Raw genomic sequence first — 18,476 nt, 5'->3', positions numbered from 1 at the left:
AGTTCTGCTGTGCACATGGCGATGGGTTTTTTCTTTTCTTATTTTGTATTTAAGATTTAGTATTTAAGTTTAAAATAAATAAAAAAGAAAAGAAAAGTATAGTATCCAGGAATAGGTAGTTGATTGTCCAACTGTCTTCTGCCCTGGTCACAATCTGCAGCAACATATTTAATTCCTAGGAGTCATTTTTGGAAGGACATTGATAAGCTGTAGAACACCCTAAGGTCTACCAGAGTGGTTAAGACACTCAAGATTTTGTCATAAGAGGACCAGCTGGAGGAACTAGCAATGTTGAACCTGGAGAAGAGAATACTCAGTTGTGGCAAAATACTTTCAAGTATTTGATGGGTTAAATTTGAAGTATTTGTCTTCAGAAGATAGAACTTGGAGCAATGGATGGAGGTGGCAAACAGGTGGATTTAGTCTTGATGTCCAGAAAAATAATCATGAGAGATCCTGGGGTAAAAAAATATGCTACCAGGCATAATGGGCTCCACATCATTGAGGGTCTTCCAGCACAGGGTAGAATCATCAATCGATCAATACAGATTTATGAAGCACCTACTATGTGCCAGGCACTGTGCTAAGTTCTGGATAGGACATAGAATGCATTTCTCATCAGGCATTAGTTTTGAGCAGATGTTCTCTGAGATACTTTTCCAAGTTGAGATTCTATGACCTTGTGATTTTCACTCTTGCTGATCTGTTAAGTTCTGAGCCCTGAAGTCTATTTTATCTCCTTTGCATAAGAGTGGGGAGAAGAGAGGTGCACCTTGATAAGAATAAGTGTTCTATTGAAGTTACCATCAGCCTACACCTTCAAGCTATCAGTTCCTGATGGGAACTGAGGCTTAAGTTCCTTGTGTTATTGCGTAAGATGATTTTTTTCAAGGAAAGTGACAGGAATCTAGAAACAGAGATAGGGAAATGGCAGAGACTGATGAGGGCAGGGGGAAGACTGAGGACGTGGCTGCTCAGAAATACCATCATCTTATCTAAGGAGGGTAAACTTGGCTAGACCAGGGAACTGTTCAGAAACCTACAAAGAGCCATGTGCTTATTTAGACAAAGCAAGGAAGGGGAGAAAGGGGAAAGTGGATTAAAACAAGGAAGGCAGAAATGATGCAGCATAATGACTAGTCCAAGATCAGAACATCCAGGGTCATGAGGTCTCCTTTGATAAATGAGTCTTCTGTTTCACTTAGCCCACTTCTAGTGGGTATCGTCTCTCTAGAAACCATGCTGAAATGGAACATTGGTAATGTGGCAAGTAACTAAGAGACAGCAATAAACATTGATAAATGCCCAACAGATATTTCAAGAATTTGTTTAGGGTTCTCAAGATGAGTGGAGAAATAGCAGCAAAGTATAACCTCTCATAGAAGATAAAACACATTTTCTTCTCTTTAGAGAGGTGTGTGTGGGGGGCGGGGTCTTAAAGGTGGTAAATGTTACATACTCTGTTAGACGTTTTTGATGCCTTTTATTTTGGTACCACAATGCACAAAGTGCTGGTTCTGGAGTCAGGAAGACCTGAGTTAAAATCCAGCTATGGAAACCTGGGCAAGTCACTTAACCCTTAACACTTAAATGTAACATCACTATTTTTCTTTGTGATGGAGGGTACTACACAGGAAGATGTTATCAGTTAATGTCTGTGGAGCAAAGCACAAAAGGTATCAGTAAGACTTTAGCAATTGTCCTTCATTCTCGAAGAGGACCAATGATATCACAATGGTGATGTCTTGACTTGTAAGGGAATTTGGATTTAAGTGAGACAGAGCCTAGCAAAGCCATAAGCGTCATTCTCTCCTCCAGAGGCAAAAAGGCTAGAGTACAGAACTCAGAGGTGGGAAGACCTGAGTTACAATCTTGACACTTGTTAGCCCTGTGCCCAAATCACTTAACTTCTGCTCTGAGCCTCAGTCTCCCCAACCAGAAAATAGAGACAATAATACCAGTAATATCTACATTATGAGATTGTTATGAGGCTTAGAAATAAGGATACATATAAAATGATTTAAACTGATATGTAAATGTCAGGGATTATGATAGCCATGGTTCTCAAAGGATGTGATCCCGAGTTTCATTATTGTCACTGAGAAATTCTGGATACTATTGCTGCTGGATGATATAGGTTAAGTGGTTAAGTAGATAGAATTATGAGCCTGAAATCAGGAAGATCTGTGTTCAGATCCAGTCTCTGGACATTTACTAGCTGTGTGATGCTGGGAAAGTCACTTTAATTTCAGTTTGCCTCAGTTGTCTCTTCTGTAAAATGGGGATAATAATAGCACCTACCTCCCCACGAAATTGTAAGGATCACATGAGGTAATCAGTGTAGAGCACTTAGCACAGTGCTTGGCATATATTAAGTACTATGTAAATGTTAGCTATTATTTAAAAAAAAGAAAGTGTAGAAATAATTTAATATAAATTTTACTTACCTAGCATATGTAGTATGGTTAGTACAATATTGATAAAGTAAAGAAAACTTGCCTGTAACCTATAGGTCCTAACCTCAAAACATGTGTGACCTCAAATTGCAAAGAATTCAACAAAATGCCTGCCCTTATTGAGAGGCAATTGTGCCTGTACGTGTGTGTGTGTGGGTGTATCTGTGCATGTGTCTCCTGATTCCCCTTTAATATTGCCAACTTAAACAATGATTATGTCATGTTCATCACAGAAAAGAATATTGTGCAATGAGTAAATAAAAAATTGGAAAACCACTGTTATTATTGTAGAAGATTAACTCTGCACTGTCCCAATGAATCACTCAATAAACATTTACTAAGTGCCTACTATGTGCCAAGCCTTGTGGTAAACACTGAAACTATAAAGACAAAGGAGCACAGGCTCTGTCCTCAAGGAGCTCATATTCCAAAAGGGGTGAGGTTAGATTGTGTATATGGGAATAAAATACCTGTCCCATACCTGATTTAGATTAGACATTAAGCACAGTATGCAACCTCCTTGGGAGCATGTGCCATTTCCAGCTACCCAGATTCTGGGTCATTAGCTCCAGGCGAGTCAGCTGGTAGGAACAAGGAAATGATACATTATGCAATCACCCACACCCACAAACCACACCCTCTTCATCAGGGGGCAGTTTGTATTTGTCTCTGGGAACAACACCAATTGGTAGATTATAGGAGAGTAGACTTATAGTAGAGCAGATTATAGTAGAGTGAGCTTCTTTAGCAAACTTCCTGGCACATAGTAGGTGCTTATTAAATCATTATTCACTGACTAAATAGGGACAGGCTGAGTCCCTACCAATTATGTTACAGCAACCAGCAGAGTGGGATCCAATTTATCTAAAACAACTCTTCCAGAAGCCTATGTCCCAGACCAAATAGAATTAGTAACCCAAGTGATTTTTTAAATTGCAGATGGCACCCAAAAAATATCCCTAGCAGGACACCTGCCCAGATTTCCCAATTTATTGCTATCATTTCCATTATCAGGAATCAGCCCAATCTCATCAGATTCCATCAGGAACACATTGCCCTCTGTCATTATCCCTTCCTACACCTCATTGCTAAATTTCCTTGGCATGCATAATCTACTTTTTTTCCATTCTGATGATAAGTGATTTAAATCAATGTATCAAGATGACCCTAGTGAAGTAATAACCAAAAGACAATAACAAAGCAATTGCAATGATAAAGCAAAAACCATCAGATCTTGGCTTCCCAGCATGAGATCTCACATCTCTTCAAGGTTATCTTTGCAGTGGTAGTTCACACTTTTGACCTGATGAGAAGGGACGCCTGTTAGGGCTAACCTGTAGGCTCTGTAAGGATTGAGTTAAACATTTATCTTTTTTGATTAAGTGCTTGTTATCTGCCAAGATAACAGATCTTGGAGGCACAAATAGACAACATGTTCTTATGGTAATTGCAGGAGATCACACAAAGTTTAGGCACAGGATGGTTGGCAGGACTCAGAATTCCCCAGGATAAAGTGGCAGAGCCAAAAGCACAGCTCAGAGATCCTTAAGTTATATTCTTGGGCAGCTAGGGGGCACCACAGTGCACAGTGCCCTGGGTCTGGAGTCAGGAAGACCTGAGTTCAAATCCAGCTATGCACCCCTGGGCAAGTCACTTAATCCCAATTTGCCTCAGTTTCCTCATCTGTAAAATGAGCATAATAATAGCACCCATCTCACAGGGTTGTTGTGAGGCTCAAATAATATAATAATTGTAAAGTACCTAGCCCAAAGAAAACACCATATAAATGATGTGTGTGTGTTTTTTTTTAATGTTTTATCTTTTCAATAGCTCAGATGGAAGTGTTGAGAGTCTTGGGGACATGGAAGTAGGGTATATAGTAAAGTCTGTTGATTGCCCAGCTCATTGGAAGAAATAGAGTTGTTTGGCCATAGGAAATGGCAAACAACACCCCTGCATTGTTCCAACAGCCATGGAGGTCTCCATTGGAAAATAGTTCAGAGAGGGCTCTGGCAGTGGCTTTAGCCTCTTCAGCTGTTGGGATAGCCTCTACCCAACAGGTATAGTTGATATAGCTATTAGACATTCTTTACTTAGGGGCAGTTAGGTGGTGCAATGGATAAAGGGCTTGGCCTGGAATAGGGAAGACTCTTCTGCAGGAGTAGATCTGATCTCAGACACTGACTAGCTCTGTGACTCTTGGGAAATCACTTAATCCTATCATTTGTTTCCTCATCTGTATAATGAGTTGGAAAAGGAAATGGCAAATCACTCCAGTATCTTTACCAAGAAAACCCCAAATGGGATCATGCAGAGGTGGATATAACAGAACAACGTTCTTCATTTGTGGGGCCCCCACCCATCCTGTCTAAACTATAGTCATTAGCGAAAGCAGAAAACCATGACCTTCACACAGGGAAGTCATTCCAAACCACCCCAAGTTTAGTTGTGTTTTGTGGACTAGTTAAATGTTTTGTGTCTCTAGACCTGTTTATGGTTCCTATGTATCCTTAGCACCTTGTATATTTTTTTTACATGATGAAATTAAAGCTATCCCCTGTTCCAAACCCATATTGTACGTTGTGTCCATTTGGAATTGAAGGGTCTTGTTATTTACCTTTGAAGAAACCTTGGCATGAGCTGTGCTTAAATTTTATTTTGGAAGGAGAGAGAACCTGACACTCTTGGGGTGAGGTCCCTAGGATCAGCCCTGGTCCATCTGAATCCAGAGTTTTTGTAATGACATACACAGAATAAATCTAGTCCCTTCTCTGCATAACATGAATACATGAAGATGGCGATTATAGCACCTCTAAGTCATCTCTTGACCAAGCTAAACAAACCCAGTTCCTTCAATTGATACTTGAACAGTACAATTTCCAGTCCTTCCACTATCCTGATTTTCTCTTCTCCAAAGCAATATTCATTGATGTGGCCTCAACATGATCTTCTTCAGATGTGGTAGAGCTTTTCTGCTGGGTCCTTTGGAGATCCTTGAATCTGCATCCAGAATATATTTGGCTCCCAAGATAGATATTGCCACCAGCTGCTACAATCCCAGGAAAAAATTTTGGATATTGATATATAGAAAGTAAGTCCAAAATCCTCCTGAGAGAAGGAAGGAAACTTGAATGGTCCTAGTCTGGCCAAAGGAGGGAAGGAATGAGGATTTAAGCTGAAGCTTAAGACATCTCTTCCTCCTCTTCCAACACCACAAAGCAGTTCCTTCTCAGGGGAAGCTTTTTCCCCTCTCCATCATCAGACATTTATGGAAAATCCGTAATTCCAATTAGCAGTCAGGTTTTAGACAGACCCTGGGGGTTTGACTCCATTCTTTAGCCTATTGAAACACACTTCCTGTCACAACTAGAATGTCCGGGCTTAGTGGACAGGTCAAATGTAATCTCACCTCATAAACCTATTCATAGTTTGGCAGCTTGACAATTATTTTAAATAAGCTGGAGTAATTTGACTAATGTACTCAATCCACCTCCACCTTTATCTAAACATACACAAAATAAATATAAGGAAAATAAATCCAAGATAACTGATGAGGGAAGGCATTAGAAATTTAGGGGATCAGGAAAGGCTTTCTGTAGCAGGCAGTATTTGATTTGTGTCATGAAGAAAGAGAGTGATTCTATGAGGTAGACATGAGGGGGGAAGGCAGAAATGACTTTTAAGCTTCCTTCCAACTCTCTGACCTATGACTATGATGAAAAAAGAGACCACAGCTTTTGGAAAAAGGCCATGTAAAGGCCATAAGAATGCCAAACTATATGGGCCCAGGAAAAAATATGAAGTGGGTAAATGTAGCAAAATGGTATAAGTTGGCTACCGCCAACAGCAAAAACCCATGAGATCCTACTGGTTCCATTGTTTCCAATGGGAAACGTCCCTTTCCCCCTCTGTTTTTGGCCCACAACTGGGGCAGCTAGGTAGTACTGTGGATAGGGTTCTGGGCTTGGAGTCAGGAAGAACTGAGTTCAAATCTCTTTTACAATATTTACTAGCTATGTGACCCTTGGCAAGTCACTTTTTAAAAACCTTTCTGTCTCAGTTTCCCCTAATAGCATCTACCTTCCAGGGTTGCTGTGAGGATCAAATGTGATATTTGCAAAATGCTTAGTACATACGCTAACAACAGTTAATATTAACATAGGGTAGCTAGGTGAACATACTGGTGCAGAGAGGAGGAATCAGAACCAGGGAAACAGTAAACAATCACAATAACTTGTTTTTGTTTTGTTTTGTTTTGTTTTTTTACGGGATTATAGCCTCAGGGAAAAGCAAGAGATTTGGCCATGTGGGAAAGTCCAGGGTTTTTCTTTTTTGGGGTCTCATCAATTCCTCATCATTCCCCCCTCAAACAAATGGCACTCAAATTCTTTTGGGGTAAAGGGCGAAGGTCTTGGCTTCTGAAACTGCTTCCTGCTGGCAAGGGATGTAGAGTTGTGCCTGCCTAGAGGGGGTCCAAAGAGGAGGTTGACTGGAATCAAGCACAGGCTATGTCCAAGAAAGGATGGGGGGACATTGGCTGGTTCCCACTGTTTGCTACCAACTGTAGGTGAATGACCTGTAGCCTGGAAGACACAGATCTGACAGAAAGGACTGCAGGGCTCAGATATAAAACAGGGACTAGATTTAGGGCCCAAATATGAGAGAATAAAGCATCCTTGGCTCTGTTTGGATTCAGATAATTCAGTTTTCCAACCATGCCGTATCAAATCCACCTCATAGCCAGACTCAGGAATAGCCAGGTGGGTAACATTCCCTTTCAAAGGAACATAATGGGGAAACTGAGCCAGGAGGATCCCATCTTAGACTGAACTAAAATTGTCTTCTCAGCTTTTCCTGATGCTGACTTTCCATCACTATCACATTCTCTCTGAATAGCTTGTGGCTTGTCTCAGATGGTGGTGATGCGGTTTAAAGGTTCAAGGGTGCTGGGACCCCAAAGTCACATGTGGATCCTGTCTGAAAGAATTTGACCCAAGCCTTCTTTCAGCCAAAGACAAGGTTTCTTAGAACATCCATCATATTGGGCAGACTCTTAAGGAGTCTGAACATGGGTAAGCAGTGGCTAGATTTTTAAGAATCTGAGCAGTGGCTAGATTTTAAAAATCTAAGCAGTGGCTAGATTTTAAGAATCAGAGTCATGGCTAGATTATGAGAATCTAAGCCAACAATAACTTGTAAATGACGGAACAACAACAAAAAACAAACCCAACACTGGGTTATTATACTAAACAGGTTTGTCCCCAAAGAGAAATTGAGAAAAATGTGACATCCTTCTTTGCAGGGCTGGGGGACTATGAATGTGGACCATCAAATGTGCTGTCTGACAGGTGATATGTTGTTAATTGTCAGCTAATCTTTAATCTGATGGAGACTGCTGGTCCCTCTCCTGTCTTCTAAGAGTCTTTTCCTTCAGCCGTCTCAAGTGGAGATGGCCTCCTCCATCTTTCATCTCGAGGCTGGAAACCAGAAGCCCCTTGAGAAATACAAGGCTTGAAGTGAACTCTAGAAGATTGAAAGAGAACTTCAGAGCTCTCCTCTCTCCCAGTCTTTCCAACACCATTTACACAGGGGAAGTCCTTCATCTCCATCAGCAGGAAAGGGTCTCACATGAATGGGCTTTGGGACTAGGGTTACATCATTTTTACTCTTTCGTAAAAAGGATAGGTAAGGGGAGAGACATATTTAGAAATGAAGGTGATGGGAAACAAAGATATCAAGAAAAATGAAATGTGTAAGAAAAAATCTGAATTAAATGAAAATGTGTCCTTGGTCACTGGGTTACAGGGAGGGGCTTTCTAGCCCTTTGCCCTTTTCCTCCTGCCCTAAGTGATTCCAGGAATGAAGATATGGAGAGGATATGGGGTCAATTAATCTTTGGACTTTCATTCCATTAGCTTGACTCCCCCAGAATCCAGGGCTGTGTTCCCTATACTATTCTAGGATTCTGTAACACTTCCCCCTCAACCACAACCAAGGTCTTACTGAAAGGTATTTGCCCTTGCATTTTTTCCCATTATTATAGGAATGAACAGTAGGAATCCTCCAGAAACGGGACTCACCCTATGCCCCACCTAGAATAAACCTTTGTCCCTGTGTCTTAGAAAGAGGTCATTGCCTGTATCTCTCTGCTGCTTGGAAAAGACCAGACAGATGCCAGGAATCACCCAGTATCTCATCAGCACATGTACTCTGACCTCATATTACTATTTTCCCCCCTCCTTCCACATTTCTCAGCTCCTTATCAGCTACTTTTCATTCTTGCCCATGTCACCTCCCTTTGAAGCTCAACCTATAAAGGTCCTGTCACTGTCAGGCACACCATCGCACAGCCCTGCCAGACAGGTAAGAGGAGGACCTGAGAAGGAAGGATCACTTTGGATCCCAGACACCAAGGAAGAGGGGGGAAGGGGATGCCTTTGGGAGAAAGGTTGGCAGATGGCCATCCTAGAAGTATGATGGAGGGCGCCCTGAGCCTCAACCCTGCTATCCGTCAGTTTATCTGCTGTTTCCAGAGTCTCCAGTTTCCCATAGATCTGGGAAATGGGAGAAGGAGGAGATGCCATGAGAACCTGCCACCAGGTCTGGAGGGAGAGAGCAGGGGAGCACAGAGGGTCTTTTGTCCTTCCCCCCTTTCCTGATTCCATCTCTGGCTCTCCTCCAGACTGAGGTGCTCTGTACCATAGTGTGTGGGCTTTCTGTCCCTGCAGACTCTGAGGCAATGCTGCCCCTAGTGATGATGCCCAGCTTCTCAGGGATGCTCTTGGCCTGCCTGCTGCTCACAGGCCTGGTACATGGTGAGTGCTTCTTGTCCCCCCTCCCTGACTTCCATGTTGTGCTTGGGGTCAGCCCCATGTGTATGTGGAGAGCTAGAGGGGGAGCAGACACAAAGGGCAAAGTGCAGAGGTTATGATGTTGGGGGTAGGGAGGGGGAGCAAAGAAGAGAGGAGAGGGACAATCAGGAACTCAAGAGGACGGCAATCCCAGATCCCCAGCCATCTGGTCCCTTCCCATCCCTCTTTCAGGTGAGGCTGCCCCTGCTGCTGTTGCCTCTGTTCGCCGCTCCTGTCCTGAAGGGTCCAAAGCATTTGGTTCCTACTGCTATGGCTTGTTCAGTATAGCACAGACCTGGGATGCTGCAGAGGTTGGTTGAGGGGAGGAATCTCCAAATAAGGATAGGGATGCCATTTTGTTTATCATGATGCCCCTTGAGGCTTAGTCATGGGCAATTAGCCCTTCCTCTTTCTCCAGGAGGGTTCTAGATTTTGTTTCTCTATTTTCTGTCATCCAAGGCCTTCATTCTCCCCAGTTACCTGAATGTGCGATCTCTGTCTTGTCTCCTATTCTCCACCCTGCATGAGGAAAGCTCTCTTCTCTCTCCCTCTACAGGTGGACTGCCAAAGCCAGACCTCAGGCCATCTGGTCTCCCTGATGAATGGGGCTGAAGCTTCCTTTGTGGCCTCCCTGGTAGCTGAGAATGGGGTCAACAGGAACCCTATCTGGATTGGTCTCTATGACCCTAACAAGGTTTGTCCCACAGACTCCTCTAGTGCTTCTGTCTGCCCAGGTTATCAGGGGAGGGGTTGGGGGGCCTGCTCATACCATGCCATCCTCTTCTTCCTTGGAGCTCTATAAAGAGGGAATTGGGAGGATGTGAGGTAGCTCCTGAGGAGCAAGATCCATTTCTAGTGGTATCTAATGTTCATGGCTCCATCCAGGTGTCTCTAGTCAAAATCAATCTGTCCAAGCTCAACTTCTTTCACACACACTCCATACCTCATTCAAACTCCTATTCCTCCTCCTCATGGCTATTCTTGTAATTGAAGGTCATAGTGTCCATCTTGGTAGAAATAAGACATAAAATCCCCCAAACTTTCCTTTAGAGAACCAAACAAATGGTCAATCAGACAGAAATGTTCACAATTGGTAAAAGAAGAACTTGGTGTTAACCCCTTGGAAACACATTAACACCTCATCATCTGTGATGTGTTCTAAGTGATATAAGGGAATGGGGCCAAGTAATGTAATATTCTTTCTGCTGATGTAAGAGAGAGAAGAGTTGGTTTGCTCCCCACCACTAGCCCAATTGCTGTAGGCACATGAAATAATCCCAGATGATGAGGTGTTAATATGTTTCTATGGAGTTAAGGTACTTTTTCTTACCATATCTAAGAGGGACATAGATGTAATACAGGACAGAGGCTAGTCTAGGACATGACTGGCTGGCCAGGATTGTCTGAGCCATAGTTAACCAGAACAGGGACAGATCAGTGTAAGAGAAATTAGGGAAGGCTTGCAAGAGGAGTTGGGCTTCTAGTTAGATCCTGCAGAGGAGGATATCACAGACTTCAGCCTTTGCACCAAATAGAATACCCACTATACTAAACTCAAGTGTACAAACAGCCTTTTGTAGAAGGCCACCAAGGAGAAGGAACCCATTATATCCATTTTGATGATGGACATTTCTAATTTCCTGGAAGTCTTTGTTACATCAAGGCTAAATTCTCTTTGGACTGTACCCCGACTGCTTCAAATTCTGGTCAAGAGCAACAAGGCTAATCTGACTTCCATGTTACAGTGTGTCAAGTAGTAGCATGTAGGATTTTGAGGACTAGATGATGGGATTATTAGAAATTCTAATAGGGAGATGGTATCTGGAAACATTCAATGGAAGAACTAATGTGGGGAATTTTGAGGAGAGTGAGAAAAAGTCGTGTGTGTATTTGGAGGGGTTCTCAGTCATCACTGCCTTCCCCCTGCAGAATCGGCGTTGGAAATGGACCGGCAATGCCCTATTCACCTACCAAGCCTGGGCTACGAGTGCCCCCAGCAATAGCAATCCTGGATACTGTGCGACCTTGACACCAGAAACAGGTGAGACAAAAGAGATTCACAAACATCAGAATTCCTTGTGTCACAATTGCATCCCCTTAGCCCTAACCCTCTGGATGGGTTGGGGGATGGAGAAGCCACTTCACCCATATTAAGGGGATATATCTTTGCTTCTTTCCCCTCTCCTCCTTGCCTCTTGTGACCATAAGCCTCTACCTGTAGCTTTATTAGTGCTTAGGGGGTTAGGGAATGCCCTGAATCCTGGGTCTGGGTGTCGGGGTTACTAGGCTGTGGGGCCACAAGTCACAGTATCCCTGCTTCCCAGCCTGATGAATCACATCTCTCCTTAGGATTCAAAAACTGGAAAGATCAACCATGTACAAGCAGAAACTTCTACATCTGCAAGTTCAAATCCTAGAGATTACAAGCCAGAGAAAGGAATTGGGATTCTGTTTCCTTGGGATCGAGCCTTGACCTATGAGGGGCCTGGCTACAGGCTCTCTGTCCTCTCAGAAACCTCTTCTCCCTACCCTCCTCCCTACCTCCAGGCCGGTATCTCTCACCCCTGGGTAATTGCCCTTTAGCCCCGTCCTTTGCCTTTACTTAATATCTTCTTCCTCCTCTTACATTTCCTTGTGGGCTGTCTGGTGCAAAACACTGGACAATCAGAATAAACGATTATCTTTCCAATCTTCTCTGTCTTGTATCATTTTTGTTTGAAGACTGGCTTTTCAAATAGGGCTATGGTGTGTGTGTGTGTCTGTGTGTGTGTGTGTGTCTGTGTGTGTGTCTGTGTGTGTGTGTGTGTGTGCGTGTGTGTGTGTGTGTGTGTGTGTATGTGTATGTGTATGCATTTATGTGTGTGTTTCAGGGGAAAAGATGGAGATCCCATGGTATGTAGGATGAGGTACTTTTTCTAGCTTCCTCCCAAAGGCAATATTCATTCATTCACCAAGTCTTTGTTGAGCATTTATTTCATATCTGACATAGTGTTGAGTCCCCTGGAGACCACAGGAAACACCTATGCAGTGCTGTGGTTTGGGAAGTTGATTTTGTGAACCTAAGTTTAAGATTCATATTATCCCTATTAAGTCTCCTTCTCCTCCTTCTCCTTCTCCTTCTCCTCCTCCTCCTCCTCCTCCTCCTCCTCCTCCTCCTCCTCCTCCTCCTTCTTCTTCTTCTTCTTCTTCTTCTTCTTCTTCTTCTTCTTCTTCTCTCTGTCTCTTTCTCTCAACAGTTGCAGATTTGATGACTATGCATGCTATGTCTTTATCCAAAGTACTGATTTATTTAAAAACAAACAAACATTGCATAACAGCAGAGACAATTTTGGTTCACAGAGAACAAGTCACGCCAAACCCAACTCATTTATTTTCTTGCATAGGAGGCAGCAATTTAAAGTGGAAAATGCTCTGTTGTAGACTGGATCACCTGAGTACAACCCTACCTCTCACGCTGACCATGTGATCTTAATACTTAGGCAAATTTTAACTCTCTTTAAGTTACAGAACAGTTACCTATTGGCTGTTGTTGCAGGTGGGTCCTCACTGGAAGTTCTATACTGGGATTGATGACAGTTCTGGACATCCCTGAACTCCTATCCCATAACTTGTTCCAAGGTGAAGTAGCAGATCAAGAATAGGTCAGCATTGCAGAAAGGATGGGGATTTTAGGAGGAAATTATGCGTAATTGTTTGCCAAACACCTTTGGCTCTTTTTGATATTGGTGTACCACTGGAAGAGGGATATGGTCTTGGTGTTCTCACTCATGCCTGACACCTAGGATGTATGTATGGTTGAGCACACCATCTCACACAGTAAAGGAAAAGAATAGAAACAAAGACTGCTTGTCGTATGACTTGAGGCAGGTAAGTCAACCTGGGCACAGTAAAGCCCTTCCTTGTTTATTCCATTCCAAGACTAGAAAAAAGGATAAGAATTGATGAAAGGCATAGGAGGGAGAGCTAAGAATGAGCAGGCCAAGCTCCATTTACTTTTCTTTTTTCATATTAATTTATTTTGATTTATCAACAATCACTTCCATATGCTTTTGAGTTTAAAATTTTTCTCCCCCTTCCTCCCCACCAACCTCCCTAAGACAGTGCACAATGTGATATAGACTATACATATACATTCTTATTAAACATATTTCCACATTAGTGATGTTGTAAGTAAAAATTAGAACCAATAGGAGGAACCACCAGAAAGAGGAAACAAAACTCAACAGAAAAGAAAAAAAATAGCAAATAGTATGCTTCAATCTGCATTCAAATTCCATAGCTCTTTCTTTGGATGTGCATAGCATTTTCCATCACGAGGCCTTTGGAGATGTCTTAGATCCTTGTATTGCTGGGAAGGGTTAAGTTAATCAATATTAGTCATCACACAACAAGGCTATTATTGTGTACAATGTTCTCTTGGTTCTGCTCACTTCACTCAGCATCAGACCATACAAGTCTTTCCAGGTTTTTCTAAAGTCAACCTGTTCATCATTTCTTATAGCACAATAGTATTCCATTACATTCATATCCATTTACTTTTCTATGAACACCAGGTATAGGCACTCCTCATAGACCTTCCTGACAATTAGAGAGAGCTGTCCCAAAGTAAAATGGGCTTCTTGCATAACTGCTGGTTTTTCCATTCATGAGGGTCTTTTAAACAAAGGTTGGAGGACATTTGAATGACCTATAGCAGGGAGAACCAAATGCTTGTCCATCTTATTGTAGTGGATATTCAGTTTGGGGTGCAGTCTGGTTAGACCAGCTGGTTTCTGGAGTCCCTTTCATCTCTGAAATTCTCTGGCTAAGTTTTAGGAGTTGAGATATTTTGTGATATTCTCAATTTCTGGATATTTCATTGACCCCTTGCCTGTTTCCCTTTAGTAACAAGAAGTAAAAGATTCATATGCATTTGAGACACATTCTGAGTTTTGGCCTCTCTGCCACTTAGGAACTTATTAAAAGTCACTGACAAAATCATCACTATAGAATTTTCTCATTACTGTGGCTCAGCATTCACTATTCAGGGCAGTTAGGCGGTGCCATAGTGGATAGCGTACCAGGCCTGGAGTACTGAGTTTAAATCTGGTCTCAGACACTTACCAGCTCTGTGACCCTGGGCAAGACGCATAATCCTGTTTGCCTCAGTTTCCCTCATCTGTAAAATGAGCTGGAGAAGGAAATGGCAAACCATTCCAGTATCTCTGCCAAGAAAAGCCCAAATGGGGTCATGTAGAGTCAGATACAAGTCAAAAATGACTGAACAACACTCACTATTTAGTACCATCATCTGTTTTACTCCCTCAGAATGCAATTAATTACATGTATATTAAACACAGATATGCATCACAAACAAGTTATGACTAAGTATAATCTTATGTTAAGGATAATATGCTTTAATATTTTTTAATTAGCAAAAATGGTTCCTCTCTTCTTCTTACCCCCCAATTGAGAAAGAAAGAAAAACAAAACCTGTTATGAATATATGTACTCAATCAAAACAAACTTCTGCACTGGTCATATCCTCCCAAAGAAATATGTCAGATTTTGAAATCTGAGTGGATTAAAACCCAGAATCCTACAATATTTTGTTTAAAAGAAACATACTTGAACTAGAGAGATATATACGCTGAAAAAGTAGGAGGCTGGAACAGAATCTATAATGCTTCATCTGAACTTTGAAAAGTAGGGGTAGCAGTCATGGTCTCAGACAAAACAAAAGGAAAAATAGATCTAATTAAAAGAGATAAGCAGGGAAACCACATTTTGCCTAAAGGTATCATAGACAATGAAGCAATAGCAATACTAAATATATATGCACCTAATTGTATAGCATCCAACTTCTTAAATGAAAAGTTAAATGAGTTACTAGATTAAATAGACAGTAAAACTATACTAGTGAGGGACCTTGATTTTCCCCTTCTCAGTATTAGATAAATCTAACCAAAAAATAAATAAGAAAGAAGCTAAGGAGATAAATAAAATTCAGAAAAGTTGGATATGGTAGACCTCTGGAGAAAGTTGAATGGGAATAGAAAGGAATACACATTTTTAAAAAATTAATTTATTTATTTTTAATTTTCAACATTCATTTCCACAAGATTTTGAATTCCAAATTTTCTCCCCATCTCATCCTTACCCTGACCCCAAGATGGCATGCATTCTGAGTACCGTCTATACCACATTTCCTGTATATCTTATTTCCCAGTTGAATGTGAAAACAATTTTTTTTAACTTTTGTTTTCAAAATTTTGGGTTCCAAATTTTCTCCCTTCCTTCCTCCCCACTCACCCTCATTGAGAAGGCAAGCAACTCAATACAGGTTATACATGCATAGTCATGCAAAACACTTCCATAGTAGTCATGTGAAAAACTAAGTATATTTCCCTTCATCCTATCCTGCCCTCTATTTATTCTATTCTTTCTTTTGACCTTGTCTCTCCTTAGAAGTGTTTGCTTCTGATTGCCTCCTCCCCCAATCTGCCCTCCCCTCTATCATCCTCCTGCTCTCTTGTCCCCTTCCCCTCCCTATTTTCCTGTAGGGTAAGATAGCTTTCCATGCCCAACTGAGTGTGTATGTTATTCCCTCCTTAAGCCAAATCCTATGAGAATAAGATTCACTCATTCCCTCTGACCTTCCCCCATTTCCCTTCCACTATGGAAGCTTTTTCTTGTCTGTTTCATGTGAGATAAGTTACCCCATCCTACCTCTCCTTTTCTCCTTCTCTCCATATAATTCTCTCTCACCCCTTAATTTTCTTCTCCAGATATCACCCCTTCATCTTCAACTCACCCTGTGACCTCTAACTATCTATTTATCTATCTATCTATCTATCTATCTATCTATCTACCTATCTAATCTATCTATACATACATACATATAATTTTTCCCTCCAATTACTCTAATACTGACAAATATCCTCTTTCCATGCAGAATGTAAACAATTCAACCTTAATAAGTCTCTTATGATTTCTCTTTCCTGTTTTCCTCTCATGTTTCTCTTGAGTCTTATATCTGAAAGTCAAATTTTCTATTCAGTTTTATTCTTTTCATCAAGAATGCTTGATGAAAGTCCTCTATTTCACTGAAAGACCATTTTTTCCCCTGAAGGATTATACTCAGTTTTCCTGGGTAGGTGATTCTTGGTTGTAATCCTATCTCCTTTGCCCTCCAGAATATTATATTCCATGCCCTGTAGTCCCTTAATGTAGAAGCAGCTAAATCTTGTGTTATCCTGATTGTGTTTCCACAATACTTGAATTGTTTCCTTTTGGCTGCTTGCAATATTTTCTCCTTGACCTGGGAACTTTGGAATTTGGCTACAATATTCCTAGGAGTTTTCCTTTGGGGATCTCTTTCAGGCAGTGATAGGTGGATTCTTTCAATTTCTATTTTGTCTGCTGGTTCTAAAATATCAAGGCAATTTTCCTTGATAATTTCTTGAAAGATGATGTCTAGGCTCTTTTTTTGATCATGGCTTTCAGATAGTCCAATAATTTTTAAATTCTCTCTCCTGGATCTATTTTCCAGGTTAGTTGTTTTTCCAATGAGATATTTCATATTGTTTTCTAATTTTTCATTCTTTTGGATTTGTTTTACAGTGTCTTGATTTCTCATAAAGTCACTAGCTTCCAATTGCTCCATTCTAATTTTTAAGGAAGTATTTTCTTCAGTAAGCTTTTGGACTTCCTTTTCCATTTGGTCAGTTTTGCTTTTTAGGGCATTCTTCTCCTCATTGGCATTTTGGACCTCTTTTGCCATTTAGGTTAGGCTATTTTTTAAGGTGTTATTTTCTTCAGTATATTTTTTGGGTCTCTTTTAGCATCACTCTCAGTTTTTCCTCTACTTCTCTTACTTGCTTCTCAAAATCCTTTTTGAGCTCTTCTATGGCCTGGGGCCAATTCATATTTTTCTTGGAGGCTTTGGATGTAGGAGCTTTGACTTTGTTGTCTTCTTCTAGTTGCATGTTTTCATCTTCTTTGTCACTGAAGTAAGATCCTATGGTCTGACTCTTTTTGCACTGCTTGCTCATGATCCCAGCCAATTACTTGAGTAATAAACTCTTGTTAAGGTAGGGGCCTGCTTCCAGTGTGGAGAATGTACTGTCCCAAGCTTTGGGGTTTTGTGCAGCTGTTTTCAGAGATACTTCTAGGGACCTCTAAATTTTCAATTCTTCCAAGGTGTTATGATGAAGGGCGAGGCATTTACTCTTTTCCTGGCCTGTACTCTGGTCTAGGAGTGACCACAAGCACTCATTTCTGTCTTGAAATGGTGAGGAGGATTCTCTCTCCACAGCCACTACAAACTCCACCATACCAGCGCTCCTCCTCGTCCCAGGACTGACACCCAGAACTGTGATCCAGATCCAAGCATGGGCAAAGCAAGAGAATCCTGCACCAGTGACAAGATCCCTGCAATCTCCGTCTGATTAGCCAGAAGCTCCAGAGGCAGCTGCCACCCAGGGGCCACACTCAGGGACTAGGGTTGGGACCCTGTGCTTCTCTCTCACTACAGACAGACTTTTCCTACTGACCTTCTAAGTTGTCTTTGGCATTTGTGGGTTGAGAAGTCTGGAAACCACCACAGTGGCATGTGATTCAGTCCTCTGAGGCCTGCTCCAGGTTTGCTGAGGCCTGCCTTGCCTGCATGCCAACACCAAACTGTGCTCCTCTCCCAGCCCAACATGATATACCTTTCAGATCAACCATCCAGTCTGTCTTGGACTGTAAATTTGTTTCACTCTGTCTTTTTGTGGGTTCTGCTGCTTTAGAATTTGTTTAGAGTCATTTCTTATAGATATCTAGAGGGGTTTGGGGAAGAGCTCAAGCAAGTCATTGCTTTTACTCTGCCATCTTGGCTCTGTCCCTCTGAATACATATTTTTCTCAGTGGTACATGGTACCTACACAAATATCAACCTTGTATTAAGGTGTGAAAACCTCACAATCAAATGGAGAAAAACAGAAATATTAAATACATGCTTTTCAGATCATAATACAATAAAATTATATTCAATAAAGGATTGCAGATAGATTAAAACACATTAAAATACAGAAATTAAAAACAAAGGTTAAAAATTAATTGGATAATATATAATTTAATACAAAAGAACAAAGAACAAATAAGAGAAACAATCAATAATTTCACTAAAGAGAATGATAACAATGAG

At 41.4% G+C, this 18,476-nt stretch overlaps 1 protein-coding gene across 1 annotated transcript; it reads left to right on the top strand.

Annotated features, from left to right (window-relative positions):
* The first annotated feature begins 8,742 nt into the window (after positions 1-8,742).
* On the top strand, positions 8,743-11,988 carry LOC114026345 (lithostathine-1-alpha-like). Its single transcript, XM_027840027.1, has 6 exons — positions 8,743-8,819; positions 9,185-9,271; positions 9,500-9,618; positions 9,864-10,001; positions 11,237-11,348; positions 11,657-11,988. The coding sequence occupies exons 2-6, from the start codon at positions 9,196-9,198 to the stop codon at positions 11,722-11,724; spliced, it is 513 nt and encodes a 170-aa protein (XP_027695828.1). The 5' UTR covers positions 8,743-8,819; positions 9,185-9,195; the 3' UTR covers positions 11,725-11,988.
* The last annotated feature ends 6,488 nt before the right edge of the window (positions 11,989-18,476 follow it).

The sequence above is a fragment of the Vombatus ursinus genome, unplaced genomic scaffold (genome assembly GCF_900497805.2).
Source record: "Vombatus ursinus unplaced genomic scaffold, bare-nosed wombat genome assembly UNPS02014837.1, whole genome shotgun sequence".
NCBI classification, from domain to species: domain Eukaryota; kingdom Metazoa; phylum Chordata; class Mammalia; order Diprotodontia; family Vombatidae; genus Vombatus; species Vombatus ursinus.
Note: the sequence above shows the minus strand (reverse complement) of the source record. Positions and strands in the feature narration are given on the sequence as shown.